Source organism: Aulostomus chinensis, chromosome 19 (assembly GCF_037954235.1).
Source record: "Aulostomus chinensis isolate RoL2024-O1b breed Wild chromosome 19, RoL_Achi_v1.0, whole genome shotgun sequence".
NCBI classification, from domain to species: Eukaryota; Metazoa; Chordata; class Actinopteri; order Syngnathiformes; family Aulostomidae; genus Aulostomus; species Aulostomus chinensis.
The window spans coordinates 12,828,910-12,843,555 of NC_141338.1; the positions used below are offsets into that span (position 1 = coordinate 12,828,910).

At 43.2% G+C, this 14,646-nt stretch overlaps 1 protein-coding gene across 3 annotated transcripts in view; it reads left to right on the forward strand.

Annotated features, from left to right (window-relative positions):
- strbp (spermatid perinuclear RNA binding protein) overlaps window positions 1-14,646 on the forward strand; it is an 80,159-nt gene that overhangs the window by 59,943 nt on the left and 5,570 nt on the right. For 2 of the 3 annotated variants that reach the window (XM_086186820.1, XM_086186819.1), the window contains exons 7-18: window positions 714-829; window positions 2,075-2,170; window positions 2,944-3,055; window positions 3,706-3,803; window positions 5,281-5,386; window positions 5,996-6,079; window positions 6,670-6,878; window positions 7,601-7,753; window positions 7,841-7,975; window positions 8,462-8,602; window positions 9,002-9,134; window positions 9,605-9,658. In XM_086186820.1, coding sequence (XP_086042946.1) covers window positions 714-829; window positions 2,075-2,170; window positions 2,944-3,055; window positions 3,706-3,803; window positions 5,281-5,386; window positions 5,996-6,079; window positions 6,670-6,878; window positions 7,601-7,753; window positions 7,841-7,975; window positions 8,462-8,602; window positions 9,002-9,134; window positions 9,605-9,658 — 1,437 coding nt within the window. Of the gene's footprint in view, window positions 1-713; window positions 830-2,074; window positions 2,171-2,943; window positions 3,056-3,705; window positions 3,804-5,280; window positions 5,387-5,995; window positions 6,080-6,669; window positions 6,879-7,600; window positions 7,754-7,840; window positions 7,976-8,461; window positions 8,603-9,001; window positions 9,135-9,604; window positions 9,659-12,254; window positions 13,142-14,646 lie in introns of those variants that run through there. The other variant, XM_086186821.1, reaches the window with a different exon arrangement.

The window sequence follows — 14,646 nt, forward strand, 5'->3', positions numbered from 1 at the left end:
AAACTGTGACATAAACACATAGCAGGGAGCTAACTGGGTAACTTACCTGCTTACGTCATCCACTTCGTATCATCTTGGCCTCGTGGAATACTGATCGATTGCTTGGTCGCTTGAAGTCTTGCCTGTCTGTCGTCTCTTACTTTTAGTTTAAGCAAAAACCACTGACCAAGCAACAGGCATAACGCTGCGTCCATGTCGTCCATTGTTGTTGTTGTTGTTGTTGTGTCGCACACAAATTACACCGGGGAACTCTCAGCCGGTGAGTCCACCCCCGCTGATGTGGTACCCAGTGCAGTGGAAACACACCCGTACTGAGCCGAAGCGAGCCAGTGGAAACACGCCTTAAGTGTGTGTCACATGTGATGCAAGTCACACATTTTGAAAATAACACACTGTTTAACAAGGGATGAGAGTTTTCAGGGCATTCATCACAGATCTGTGAATTGTAGAGAGTCAGCACTTTCTACAAGGAGAGGAACAACTTTATGGCATGAAAAGCACCTTGAATGTACCAATTATCCATGCATGTGTGTGTGAATGTGTGTGCGTATGTGTGCATTCACACCTAAATCCACGTGTGTCTGCTCACATTCACATACACACAAACACACACACAGACGCACACATACACACATGATCTAAACACACACACTCAGACATGACGTGTGTGTGTTTTACGTTTTCTATATTGGGTTGTTATTGTTTTGTGGCAGTGTTGGGTGCTGCTGCGCAGACAGTGGAGGCTGAGGAGGAGGAGGAGGGCGAGGTGCTGGATAGACACAGATGTCTGTTGGCCCTGGCAGCGCTGCGACACGCCAAGTGGTTCCAGGTCGGCACCCACTCACTTCCTGTCTTCCTGCCCGATGCTTATTGTAGCCTGACGATGTACTTCTCAGCTACTGCAGTACTTTACAACAATGAAGAATGGATACAAATTTTGGAAAATAATACATTTTATTGACTTAATTGTTGAAGATTGACTACTATAAAGCTTAGAAAGAAGTAGGTTTTTTTTTTTGCTTTCATCTCCACTACAATGTGGAGGACACCCAAAGTACCCAAATAATAAACACACATCTGCCTTTCAAGTACCCGCTAATAGGTGTGTTTTTTCATCATTGCATCACTTATTTGCTACGCCAGAAGGCAGGAAGAGCCAGCCACGCATATTTATAATCCACATTTCCTTTCTCATATTAACACTCGGACTTGAGCTTTAAAAAACAACCTATAACCTCTTCACTCATTCATGCTAGTGGCAAACATGACAAGCTAGCGCATTCACTTGTACCGGCTCATTCATGCTAAATCACAATAGCTCAGACCTTGAAGTGTAGAGTTTGTTTTAAACTTAAATCCCAGTGTTTGTGGATTACAGAGCATACGCCTGGATGAAGAACACACAGTTTATACATGTGCTTGACAATTTGCAAGCAGACACTTTTTGGATAGTTTTACTGTTGTTGCTCATCAGTCCCAATTATTTTCCAGTTAAATATTCATGTCTGGCTCTTTCTGAATTCTGGCATCACAATGAATCCCACCTACTTGTGAGTACTTAGAAGCTAAAACACGAATTTTGGATGAAGTATGGCTTTAACTCCACCCACTTAATAGAAACTAGGACACCTAACAAGAAGTACCGTACGGCTACAAAAGCAATGGTTGAATTGTTTTTCTTTTTTGGCTATTATGTGAACCTGCCTGCTCTGTACAATGTCAGTGCTTCCCTCTGATTCCCTTCCCATACCCTTACCCATCTGACTCACTTAATATGCAAGGGCAGAATGTAGTTTTCTCACTGCAAACCAACAAAAACCAAAAATTACAAAAAGAAAACAAGAAAAATGTTACAGAAAAAATGTTCAGTGTCATTAGCTAGAACCCAAACGATTGACTCTCACTGAGGTTTAATGGATAGACTTCCTTCAAATGACTGATTTTGTGGCTTAATTACACTGGTAGCTGTAATTTTTTCATATATCACACCTCCTGTACTTAATTTATTCCCTCCTTCATCCCTCTTTCCTGAATCATCCTTCTCTCCTCCCTCCATCATCTCCCCTCCTCTCAGGCTCGAGTGAACGGGCTCAAGTCCTGCGTTATCGTTCTCAGGATACTCAGAGACATGTGCAATAGGCACTCCATCTGGGAGCCTCTTAAAGGATGGGTGAGTCTTACACTGTGTTTGAGAATTGAGAAATAAAGAAATATTCAGCCCACTGAACTTTTAGACATTTTATTGTGCCATTTGCAGAATGTCTTCATCCTCTCAACTGGAGTGATAAGGATGGGATTTTTACTGGAATGTGGAGAGTTGTGAAGAATTCTGCAGTGAAACCTGACAGATTTGATAGCAAGAAAGAAGAGTTATGCTTGATTATAAAACAGTTTAATATGTTTTTGAATACACTGTTTTGACTATCTTATACAGTATAATGTACACAGTTTGAGCCGTATCGTAATGTCAGTTTTGTTCAGTACCTTTTCTTCGACTGAGGCAGTTTAAGGATAGATTCTGAGTCAGTGTCCTTATTCAAACCAGCTCTTCATGTTTCAAAAGCCAAAAATCTGGCTGGATGGAAACATGGTTCAAGAGTGGCGCAGAAACTTTGCTGGTGTCGTAGTAAGAACCAGTGGTGTTCGCGGCTGTGGGCAGGAAGCAGCACAGATGCATGTTAGCCTGCTGTAGTCCATTATTGCTGTGGTATTAGCATTGTTCAGAAATGCCATATACATGGACAGTATATGATGACATAATGGCGTGGCTGTGTAGTGAATTTTGTTTTTTTTTAAAAAAGGACCAGTTTCTGAAAAATCTGGAAGTTCTGGACCGGTGCAGAGTCCAGAACCAGGTTCACTTTGGTGGAAAGAGGGTAATATTTTTAAGACTTTCTCAGTTCTAAAAAAAATTTAATCTGCTTCATGTGTGTGTTCTTCCAGCCTCTAGAGCTCATCTGTGAAAAGGCTATTGCCACCTGTAACAGACCCCTCGGGGCAGGAGAAGCCTTGCGTCGAGTCATGGAGTGTTTGGCCTCAGGCATTCTGCTACCAGGTGTGGAGTCATGGTGAATTTATTAAACCAACAGAGGAGAGTGTGTATTTTCATGCGAACTCTGCTGATGATTAAGAATCCACCCCCCACCCCCCCAAAAAACCCCACTTTTGCTTAATTCAATTTCATAAATTTAATTTGAATCCAAAATCCTGTAATGTACTCTGAGTTCACTGCTTATTGAGGTCACATTTTAAAAGATTTTTTTTAACAGCTTGTAGATGTTTAATGAGAGAAGCAGTCACAGTGATTATTCACCAAATGAAAGTCAGAGTAATTTTCCCTGAATAAAAAGTTTAATTGAACTTTTATAGCCCTGACATCAGCATATTTACTCAACTGCAGCACTTAAAGTTGAAGACGGATGATTTTAGGTTGAAGGCTTCAACTGTTTAAAGCTGAGGATGGGTTGATTCGCTCACAGCAAAGTTGACTTCAGGTTTTCTCATTCATGTCATGTCAGTGAAGCCAAATTAAATGTGCAGCAGTTGTTAAAGTGACAACAAATTACTTTGTGTGTGTGTGTGTGTGTGTGTGTGTGTGTGTGTGTGTGTGTGTGTGTGTGTGTGTGTTTGTATGTGTGTGTGTGTGTGCGCGCGCACACGTCTGTGTCTGTGTCTGTGTGTGTAATCCTCTGTCACTTCCCCCAGGTGGTCCTGGTTTACACGACCCATGTGAGAAAGAGCCAACAAACACACTAGTCAACATGACCGACCAGCAGGCTGAGGCCATCACCTACAGCGCACAGGTATACACACACACACACACACACACACACAGTGCAGTTTAAGACACTGTTATCACCCAGCTGTGCTTGCCTGTAGTTGTCAGTACGTGAGAATCTGTAAGCAACAGGCCTTTACCACACTCACACACTTTACTTTTGTGAGAGTGTGTGAGTGTCTCCAGGAAGAGATGTGTGGAGCTGCATTTTAATGACCATTGTGGGAACCTGCCATTACAAACTATAAATCCATCTGACAGCCCTAGGACAATATTTGTGTGTTTGTGTGTGTTTGTGTGTGTGTGTGTGTGTGTGTGTGTGTGTGTGTGTGTGTGTGTGTGTGTGTGTGTGTGTGTGTGTGTGCTGTCATGTCCATCTTCACACACACACACACAGACACACACACTCACACACACATTAGGGAGCAGGGCAGCCTCTGAGCTGCATGGCTTGGTGAATCCTGCCGTCCATTTGCTTTGAAGGCAGCCTGAACGAGGCTGGAATGTCAATGGGGATAATTGTATTGGAGCAGATACAAGAGCAGATAGGAGAGAGGAAGCTGCTCTGTCAATGAGCTGTTCGTAGCCTCATGAATATCGGAGCCACTCCACCTCCCTAATGGATTAATATTAGCAGAGCCGCTGTGCCACTCTGGTTATCTGTCTCAATGGACTGTCTGTGTACAGTAGGTCAAGAATGATAAATTCACACACATACTCATCAGAATGTTTCCTAATATTATTGATATTTGGCTATCAAAGCTAAAGCAATGCTATTTTGTAGGTTTTTGATGATGATAATGTGTGCATGTAAAAAGTCTGGAGTTGGCAAGTGAGTGAGGAAATCAGACTCTCGTACATGTGTCAGTGTGTACCGCCAATAGCCAGTGAACACAGCCACCTGTGTGTGTCATTATCAACCTATCTCATCCACATAGCCTAGAGTTTCTCTCTGTCTGCAGTCCTTCCAACATCTACCCCTCCATGACGTAGCCCAATTGTGTTGTTTTTCCTACATTCTTATATGGTGGCACTTATAACACTAAAATAAATCTTTATCCATATGTGAAAACATGTTAAACAGCTAACTTTATTTCAGGTTTTTTCACTCTGCAAACTCTTGTTCTCAAGGTTTTCCATGAGAATTTGATGAAATGTGTAGTTAAATGTGTGATCCTTTGTTTTTCCCTTAAGAAAAATCTGCTAAAGCAAGTCAGTTCACGTATCCTGCCAGGGTTTTCATGATCCATCAGCGCTGTGAGAGTTGTCTTGTCTGCCTTGGTACAGCAGCCGCGCGTCACCTTAACACCCAAAATGTACATGATTGAAGAGTTTCAGCAAGTCTCCTGTAAAAACAGGCCATGTGTCTTGTTTATCTCATGTATGTAGCAAAGAATTCGGTCGCATCAATGACAGATTGCAGTTTACTCAATGGTTAACTTGTGCATTGATTGACTGTTCTCACAGCTTCTCTTTCCTTGTGTGTGTTTTATGTTCAACAGCATGCTCTCAGACTCATGGCATTCGGACAGATCTACAAGGTGTTGGAGATGGAACCTCTGCCCTCAAATAAACCCTTGCAGAAATACCCCTGGTCCGATAAAGAAGGTCGGTCGATGTGTCAGGATGTTTATTGTCTGCAATTTTTATCAAAGTGAAGCTGCAATATTCCTTATTTCAATCATGTGACTCTATGTGGGACTAAGACTGAGGGCTCCTGGATGTAGGTTCCATGCCTTTTCTTAAGGTGTCCATTGTCAATCATGAGGATGTGTCAAAAAAACAACCCTTTATAGATGACTTATGCTGCTCCTGCTTTCCTCCAGTCGTCCTCCAGGGTTGGTCTTGATCAGTTCTTTTGCGCGCGCTTCATGCAGGAATGCTTTCCCTCACACCAGAGAAAGAGTCAGAGAGAAAATCACATAAGATCTGGAATTGGCACATTTCCAAAGCGACTTTCATGGAAAATCATTTGAGCTCTCAGTACCTTGCAGCGCTGACATGGAAGCGTGCCAGAGCATTTAGGGATTAGGGGGCTTGTTGGACAGGGGGCTTGTACTGTACGTCTTCCTCGTTGTTGGACTGCTGCGATACTTCTTTATACTTGCTCTTGCATTTCTTTTTCTCCACCTCTTTCCGTCACACTCAAGTACCTTGGTGAAGGTTCATATAAACATATCTTATAGTGAATGACTGATTCTGCTGCCTCTCTTCCAGGTTTAGGTCTGAAGAGGCCATATGAGGATGGAGCGATGGATGACAAGGACCTCATCAAAAAGATGAAGAGGAATCTAAGAAAAGGTACAAGAGGGAAGGAAATAAAGTGTCACTCCCTTTTTCCTCCTTGTATTTCTTCCCTTCATTCATTCCCGTCTATTTTTACATTGATAGACATCATACTTATTTTAAGAGAGAAAAGGTAGGAATATATTTTTAAAGAAGGTATAATTCAGGTGTCTTTCTCCAGCTGCTAATAAAGGGGTTTGTCCACAGATGAGCTTTGCTTCTATTTCCACTCTTTCCAGTTTTCAGCCCCACTTTCCTGACTGTTTTGTTCCCCTTACATCCTTTGGAAACAGATCAATACTATTGATCGCTAACGTTTTAGTAGGCTGAGCAGCCGTTCTCAGCTCTTTCTTCCTATAAGGAGGAGATGAAACACGACTAATGGAGGCAGAGAGGCATATTGGCCAGAGAAAAGTGATTGAAAGTGAAAGAAAATGAGAGGCACCTGTATATATCATTAAAATAACGGGCTGTAAAGCTGAAAATCTGCTTTATTAGTATCGAAAATAGGCCCAGTCTGGATGCTCTTCAATCCCTTATTAAACTAACCCAGATCTGCTTGAGTTCCTGCTGTAACCGTCCCCCTTCTCTTGTTTTACCAACAGTCCTGGACAGCAAAGCCATAGACTCCAATCAGCCAATGAATGCACTGATGCGGTTGAACCAGATCCGGCCGGGGCTGCAGTACCGTCTGCTGTCCCAGTCGGGCCCGGTTCACGCTCCGGTCTTCACAATGTCTGTGGACCTGGATGGAACCATTTACGAAGCATCTGGATCCTCTAAGAAGACGGCCAAGCTCCACGTCGCTGTGAAGGTAAGAAGATTGTACAGAAGAGTGAAATGGTAAAGGTGAGCTTAAACCCTGGGCACCGCTTCTATTAATATGTTTTTGTGTACACCTATCGGTCCTGAGTGTGGATACTGGTGTGTTTGTGTGGAGGGATGGAGGTGGGCAAAACCATGTAATCCCAAAGTGGTTGTGAACAAAGAGGCTCTCCAGAGCACAGAGCCGGGATAATCCGCTATCGGCTCCATTCCCATAAAAGGCTCTCTCGCCCCATCTCTCGCTGCTTCACTCTCCGTCTCTCTCACTTGCTTTCTCTCATCTACTCACCTTGTGATCTCTCTTTCACTCTCTCTCAGTTCCTCTCACACACACTAACGGTGACTGCTCAGCAGCTGAAACACAATCACCTATTTGGGTCAAATAGTGTCATTCTCCTTTTTCTCTTGGGCCTGCAGCGTGTTCTGAATCATTCTGCTACTGCTTTATGTGCTGCAGAGGATTTTATTGTAACCTTTTAGTGAGATAGATTACAGCAAACCATATCAATGCTCACAGCATTACTGTTTCCTAAAGTTATTTTTGTTTAAATATAGTTATTTGTATTATCAATGCAGCTACACCTCTGGATTTTCCGCCATCTTTGTTGTAGTCCTCTTACCAATGTCTTTCTCTTAGAAATCCCACTTCTAGCTTTTTTTATTTGCTTCATCCTCCCAACAACTCTTTACTTTGTTGTCCTCCCTCTCTAGGTTCTCCAGGCAATGGGTTACCCGACAGGTTTTGACTCAGACTTGGACCCCATGAGTTCAGACGAGAAGTCGGATGGTGAAGGAAAGAGCGAAACGTCCACACACACGAGCAATAACCCAACACACTCCTCAGACAGCTCCAACACACTGGAGGTGGGAATAAAATCATGGGTTGATAAAATAATGCATACACTCATTTCTCATTCTTTTTAAATCTATAAGCACCTCTTCACTCCTAAGGTGCGAACTCAGGGTCCCATACTGACAGCGAGTGGGAAGAACCCCGTCATGGAGCTAAACGAGAAGAGACGAGGTCTCAAGTACGAGCTCATCTCTGAAAGTGGAGGCAGCCACGACAAACGCTTTGTTATGGAGGTGGGCGCTTCATTTACACACTGACTGATCCTGATTGAAAAATAGGACAGGACATACAGCCACGAAGATAAACATCCAGTGTCAAAAGTTCACAAGCGTAAGCCAGATTGGTTGTACAGTATAACACACACAGACACGCACGCCCACACACACAGCGGCAGCAGCAGCGAGAGTCAATCAGTCAGCCTGGTTGCTGCAGACGGTCTGCTCTCTGTGGGGCGTGCAGTTTTCCGACATGCCTGGCTGCTCCATCGCTCTGCTGATTGATTAGCACGCCTGCTTGACAGCAAGGCATCACTAAACAAGCTCTCCTGTTCAGCCAGACTCACAGGTTGAGTCACCGATGGCTGATGAACACATGGGCAAGAATACTGTCTGTTTGATAGAGCCACAAGAGGAGACAACAGCCGTAATGAGAATGGAGAAAATCACCTTATCGTGAAATATATTTTGATCGTTTATATTTTGTGTGTGTGTGTGTGTCAGGTGGAGGTCGATGGGCAGAAGTTTCGCGGGGCAGGCCCCAACAAAAAGGTAGCAAAGGCCAGCGCTGCTTTGGCGGCTCTGGAAAAACTCTTCTCCGGTCCCAACGCTGCTGCAAACAAGAAAAAGAAGATTTTGCCTCAGGTAAGGAGACGCACCTCAGACACCGGGGAGGCTTCCCCTTCAGACCGATAATCAAAGTCGCTTTTTCCTCTTAACAGCCTGTAAAAATTGTGACATTTAAAGCCTCTTTACTGATCAGTATCAGCGTTGTAGAGCAGAGGGACAATTTGACCACTTTGTCCACTCATGTTGTCCATCAGTAATCAATGACTGTGCGTAGTACAAGTGTCTGACCAGATCAATACCTGACTGTTATCACATCAGCTCACTCCCACTTATTTGCTCAACATTCCCACTTGCTAACAGATTTGTCTGTCACAGCCGTGTCACAGATAAGAGTATATTTTAGACTACATTATTGTGTCTCTGCGTGTTTGAAACACGCTTCCCTATCAAACGTAATCTTGTGTCTGTGTTCAGACTAAAGGAGCGTTGGCGGCGGCGGCGGCGGCCTCGGCAGTAGCAGCCCAGGTAGCCCGAGGAAGAGGAAGAGCAGCGACCCTTGCGAGAGGGGCCTTCGTCAGCGCAGCGGCGCCTGGATATGTCACACCAGGTAGCACCAGGATACTTGTGTCTTATAGTATTTTCATGGTTAATCATAAGAATTCCCATTTGACTCCACAGTTGGTGCAAGGTTGGCTATTTTTTAACCTTCCCCAGTTTAAGGCAGTTGCCTCAGTTTTAGTTTGGATAATTTCCCTTCAGTTGGGCTGGAAATAGCACAGGCTTACAGAACTAGACTATAAACAGTGTCATCAGAGAAACACTTTGATGATTGCCTGCAGTGTTTTTTTATCTCGTTTCTATTTTTCATTACAAGAATTTAACAAATGTGTTTGAATGAAAAGAGCGTCCACTTTCTCAGATTTTAACCCAAATCTTTTTGATATTTGGCTTGATTCTTGCGGAGACTTGAGTGTGTAGCTCTTATCCCCGGCACATCAGCTGAGCCACCTGAGCCTGAGGATGCTCAAAATTAAACAAGCGCACAATTGAATTTGACTCTAACTTCCTCTCTGACAGGCTTTGGGACACCGTACGGTTACAGCCCCGCAGCAGCAGCTGCTCCTGCATACGGTAAGTGCTTCTTGTTGTCCCTGTCCGCTCCTCATCGTCATCTCCTCTTCCTCATGTCTGTTACCTTCTGCCCTCCATTCTGCTTGTCAACCGCTTCCCAACAACAATGAGAACTGTCCTCAAATCAGTTTACGCTACACCTCAAATCCTTCCTCCATGCTGGTTTTTTTTTGCTTCAATTTCCTTCCTGTTCTTTAAAATGTCTTTAAACTTGTCTCCGCTCTAATCCAAGTCTTAGGTCTTGGCATTGAACTTCTGTCTAATTTAAAGCTGTTTGTCATGGGCTTGGAGCAAATCTGTCTGTTTGGCTACGTGTCCTCTCAAAGCACAGTCGTCCGTCTCCTTAATCTCGAAACTGAAACTAATCACCCTGACACACACCTATGCATGCAGTGTTTTGCCTCCTCAAACAGCCACTGAAGCGGTCCTCCCTTCAGGGGCCGTATATTAACACAGACATGCTCCCCGGGCTGCTGTCATCCTTATTTCTGTTCAGGTTAGCGGAACGCATAGTGTGAGTTCCTCACTTTAGCTGCTGTTATTTAAGATCGGGTGGCGGAGCTGCGGCTGTCATGTTACTGCTGCTAAGGAGTTTCCATGTCCTCATTGCTGAAAGTGGTTACTGGGCTCTCTCTTACTCTCTCTCTCGCTCACACACTCAGACACACACACACACACACACACACACACAAATTAAAGACATTTCTATGCTAGTTGTTGACCTTTGCTAGCGTATATATCCGTCCATACATCCTTCTGTTACACACAGAGTCACATTTACCCAGCACACTCAGCCTTGTGTCGTGGCTGTGTGTACACTAGCAGAGGGGGGCCTCCCTGTCCATCCCACAGTTTTGAATGGGTCTTATGTGCTGGGGGGGCTCCAGGCAGGCATTTAATACCCCCCTGAGAACCCCGAATATGAAGTGCACCTCAGTTTTCTCTGTTTATGGTGAAGTTTTAGCTCCGAAGTCCTTCTGTGGGTTTCGATTCATCCTCCGGCCAACTCACTGCACTGCTCTTGTTGTTGTCGAGTCACAGTTAACAGAATAATTCATCCAAGCATCTAACTGGAACTAGAAAATCATGCCATGCTTATGTCATGTCACTGATTTGTCTTATTTTGAAGATTATATTTGGCATCCACAGAAACTGAAAGCAACGAGTAGGTTACTTCATGACTGGCAAAGGAGAAGTTTGGAACCTCCCACATGTGGACGCAATAGCGAGGGTAAACCAGGAAGTTGGCATCTCCGTGGGTTCCCTTCACTAAAAGCCAATGTTACATTGGATTTGGGAATATTTTAGAGAATTATGCTCTGTGAACTAAAGCTTATGGGACAAACACGTTTTTCAGCGATTTAATCTTCACTAATATGATTCTCATAGTGTTTATGGAGTCGTTAGCAACACAAAAGCTAGCATTAGGCTAGGTACACGGTTCAACATCTGTCACCTTGTGGCAACCGCCTTTTTTAAGACACATAAATGCTTCAGAATTCCCCATGGAGGTATTTACTGATGTTATACCATAGAGCAAAACTTGTATGAGCTGCTGAACTCATTTCAGACGTGGAACCGACTTCAGGATGAGAGCATTTTAGGTTTGCAACAACGCTAACAGCCGGGTGCAAACACTCTGTCATTGCCAGTAAATGTAGATGTCTTTTCAGTGATGCAGCCACAAGTATACATTCTCTGAAATGTCTTTATAGAAATGATAAATAAACAGAGAAATCCCAAATTTCCTGAGCAGCAGCGTGGTTTGATACAACAGAAGCGTACAGGAAATCATTATTAACCAGAAACTGGAAATCGCAGTCTTCCATTTCCTTAACTTGTCCTGTTTTCTCATGACTGTTTGATCCCTGGAACTCATTTCTGGGGTTTTGGACTTCAGAACCACAAAACAGGGTATGTGTACTAAACAAGACGACCTTACCATGGTGCTTTTGTCCTGACTAGAGTTGAAGAGAGATTTACAAAATGTGAGATAAACAGGAAAGAAGCTTCATGAAAACATAAGCAATTACTCACACTTATCGTTCTGAGGCAGAGCTTTAATCCTTTTTCTCCTGCTTTCCTTCCCTCTGTGCTCTGGCCCCCGTTGCTGCTGTGGGATAAAACACTAAGGGCTCCATTCCAGTTCAGCCTTTATTCAAGGATGATTCCAGTTTATTACAACTTATTTTTGTTTTGTCTTTAGCTCTGGTCACCTTTCCTGTCTGTAACGACATTTTGGAACGTGGCACTTTAATTGAGTGGAAGGAGAAAGTGTTGCCTCCATGACGTGAGCGACAGTTGTAATAAACTGAAGAGCATCTTTATATTTAGCTGTATTCTTCCTAACTGTGAATCTCTGGGTTCCTCTAACCGGCCGATGAAGGCTGCGACCTTGCGTGTTCACACGTTCTTGCCTTTTCCCTCACACACTCACGCTCTCTCTTTGGTAGCCTTTTTTGTTAAAGCACGCACACACAAACACACACACACACACACACACACACACACACACTGGTGGAGTAGTGAGCATAGACACTGGTTTGTTGCCCTGGACTCATGCGGAGCTTGTGCTCTTCTCATGTCTCCCCTCTAGGTTTGCCCAAGAGAATGCTTCTGTTGCCTGTCATGAAAGTGCCTGCCTACCCCGTCCCCCACTACCACTTCTTTTAGCACAGGAGACACACAAACCACATAGGCTAGCCTTTTTTTTTTCTAGAAGGGAAACTCTTGTCTTTTTCTACACTGTCAAAGATGGGGAGAGGATTGAGCGTAAGATTTGTGAAAGACTTTTTTTTTTTTTTAAATTTTGTTTTCATCTTGTTTCCAAAAAACTCTTGTAAAAAAAAAAGAAAAAGAAAACAATATACTGCAGGTTTAGATTCTTAAGCGATAAAAGAAAAAAAACTTGAATTTGTACTGTGAATTTTTACCTCAGCATTTGAGTCTAAATTATATAAGTATATATATCAGCTTTTTGTTATTGTGTTGTTCTTTGCTAGCAGGAGGAATCGCTTTTCCATTATGATACACAGAGCGCAACACACATTCTCTGTAAAAATAAAATTAAAAAAGATTTACATGTGAGCTGTGTGAAGGTTGTATAGGAATAAATAACTACTGTTGACAAATGAATAAAGTTTATTTCCTATAAAAGGTGAACGCTGCCTGGTGTATATTTGATTCCGAGGCTTTCAGCTTGATGCCGCAGCACCTTTCGTGGCAATATCACAACAGTTACCTTAAGATTTACACACAAGCTGCATGTGATACTTTTCATGTTGCTCCTTTATGAACTCCTACAGTTCTGCCTTTGCACGTAGCTCAGTGTTACATCCTTTTGACCCTGAGCTGAGATGTTGAGAGAGCGAGAAGCAAAAAGACAAATGATGAATTTAGAGAAGCTTTAGTTAGATCCTGCATCTTGCATTCAGCTGCACGATCTCATTACCGTACATGGATTAATATTTGGCAGGTTTCCCACAGCTGTCACCTACAGTACACACGGAGAACGTGTTGTGTGTGTGTGTGTGTGTGTGTGTGTGTGTGTGTGTGTGTGTGTGTGTGTGTGTGTGTGTGTGTGTGTGTGTGTGTGTGTGTTGTCATGTCAGCCAACTGCAGCCTTCCACAGCGGTTGTTCTGGAACTCAGTGTATTGTTGAAGCTGAAGGTCAAAAGAAGGACAACGACTGGTGAATGCACAACAATTTAGGTGCTAGAATCTGGGCTAAGACCTTGAAAAAGACCTTGTGAATGTTTTAATAAGTCCTTGCAGCCAAGCGTGGTCGTCAGCATTATTCTAACCTGAATTCGGTGGTCCTGGAATAGTGAGACAAACCACCCCCCGCCTTAAAATGCCACCCAGCAACTCTGAGCCCAGTTTGAACTTGATCAGTTCCAATAATATTCCATCAACATGCCGGTCAAGACAGAGTAGCGTCTCTCTCACCACGTCTGGGTCTCCCAACCAGCCAGAGATAGCCCCTGATGACGTCTCCATGGTTACGGCTATGAGGCACAGCCATTGGATGAGAGGATCCAATATCTTGTCCAATGGTTGGTTGAGCTCCTTTGAGTTATAGTTTTATATTAAGTTTTATAAATCTTTAAAGTGATATTTGTCATCTATCACTCTTCAAACAATTAAAGTTTAATTTCCAGTAGACGTGTTTTTAGTTGTGTTATTCTTAAACTGGAGGCGTTAAATGCAGACATGAGATGAGGCCCGGGGTCGGGTCCCGAACCTGACACTCACATCGGTTCTACCACACAGCGGTTCATGATTCGTCAGTTTGGGTCCATCTCTGATTTGCTAGCATTGGCTGTGCACATTGGCTGTGCACCTAGAAATTCTGACTTAAGTTTTACAACTGGTGTTACTTTTTTTGAGAAAGAACTAAAAAAAAAAAAAAAGTAGGTGCTGTCACTGGTTCAAATGTGAAAGGTACCTGAAACCTACACATGCCAGAAAAAATTTACTGGCAAAACTTGCGTAGCATGTTTGTTTGTTGCTAGCATCTCACCGCTACTCTGCACCACTCTTGATGAAATATTTGTAATTAAGGTTTTCTGTCAGCTCCTCTGGTGTACTCATGAGTTGGATATCTGTGAAATATGAATGTATTGGTGGGATATTCATGGAGGTATATTAATTTTGATTGAGTTCATTTAGAAATTGTGTCCTCTCTCACATTTGTCAAATATGAGGTTAGCTAGCGGCCATCTAGCATAGCATTAAGTTTGTGGTTGAGGGTAAACGGCTAGCCTGGCTCTGTCCAAGCTTCAAACATTCAAGCTCGTCTTAACTTCCCTACATTTTCAATCTCTAGTTTTGGGCAGAGCGAGTCGAGTGCCTACTTCCAGCCTCCAGCGTCATGTTTAACAGTGTCAATCTCTTCTTCTAACTCTACGGCAAATTAGCTTATTTTATAAAATGTCAAACTACTCTTTCAGTTTAATCCAAGCCACATCCACATTGGCAGTCGAGTA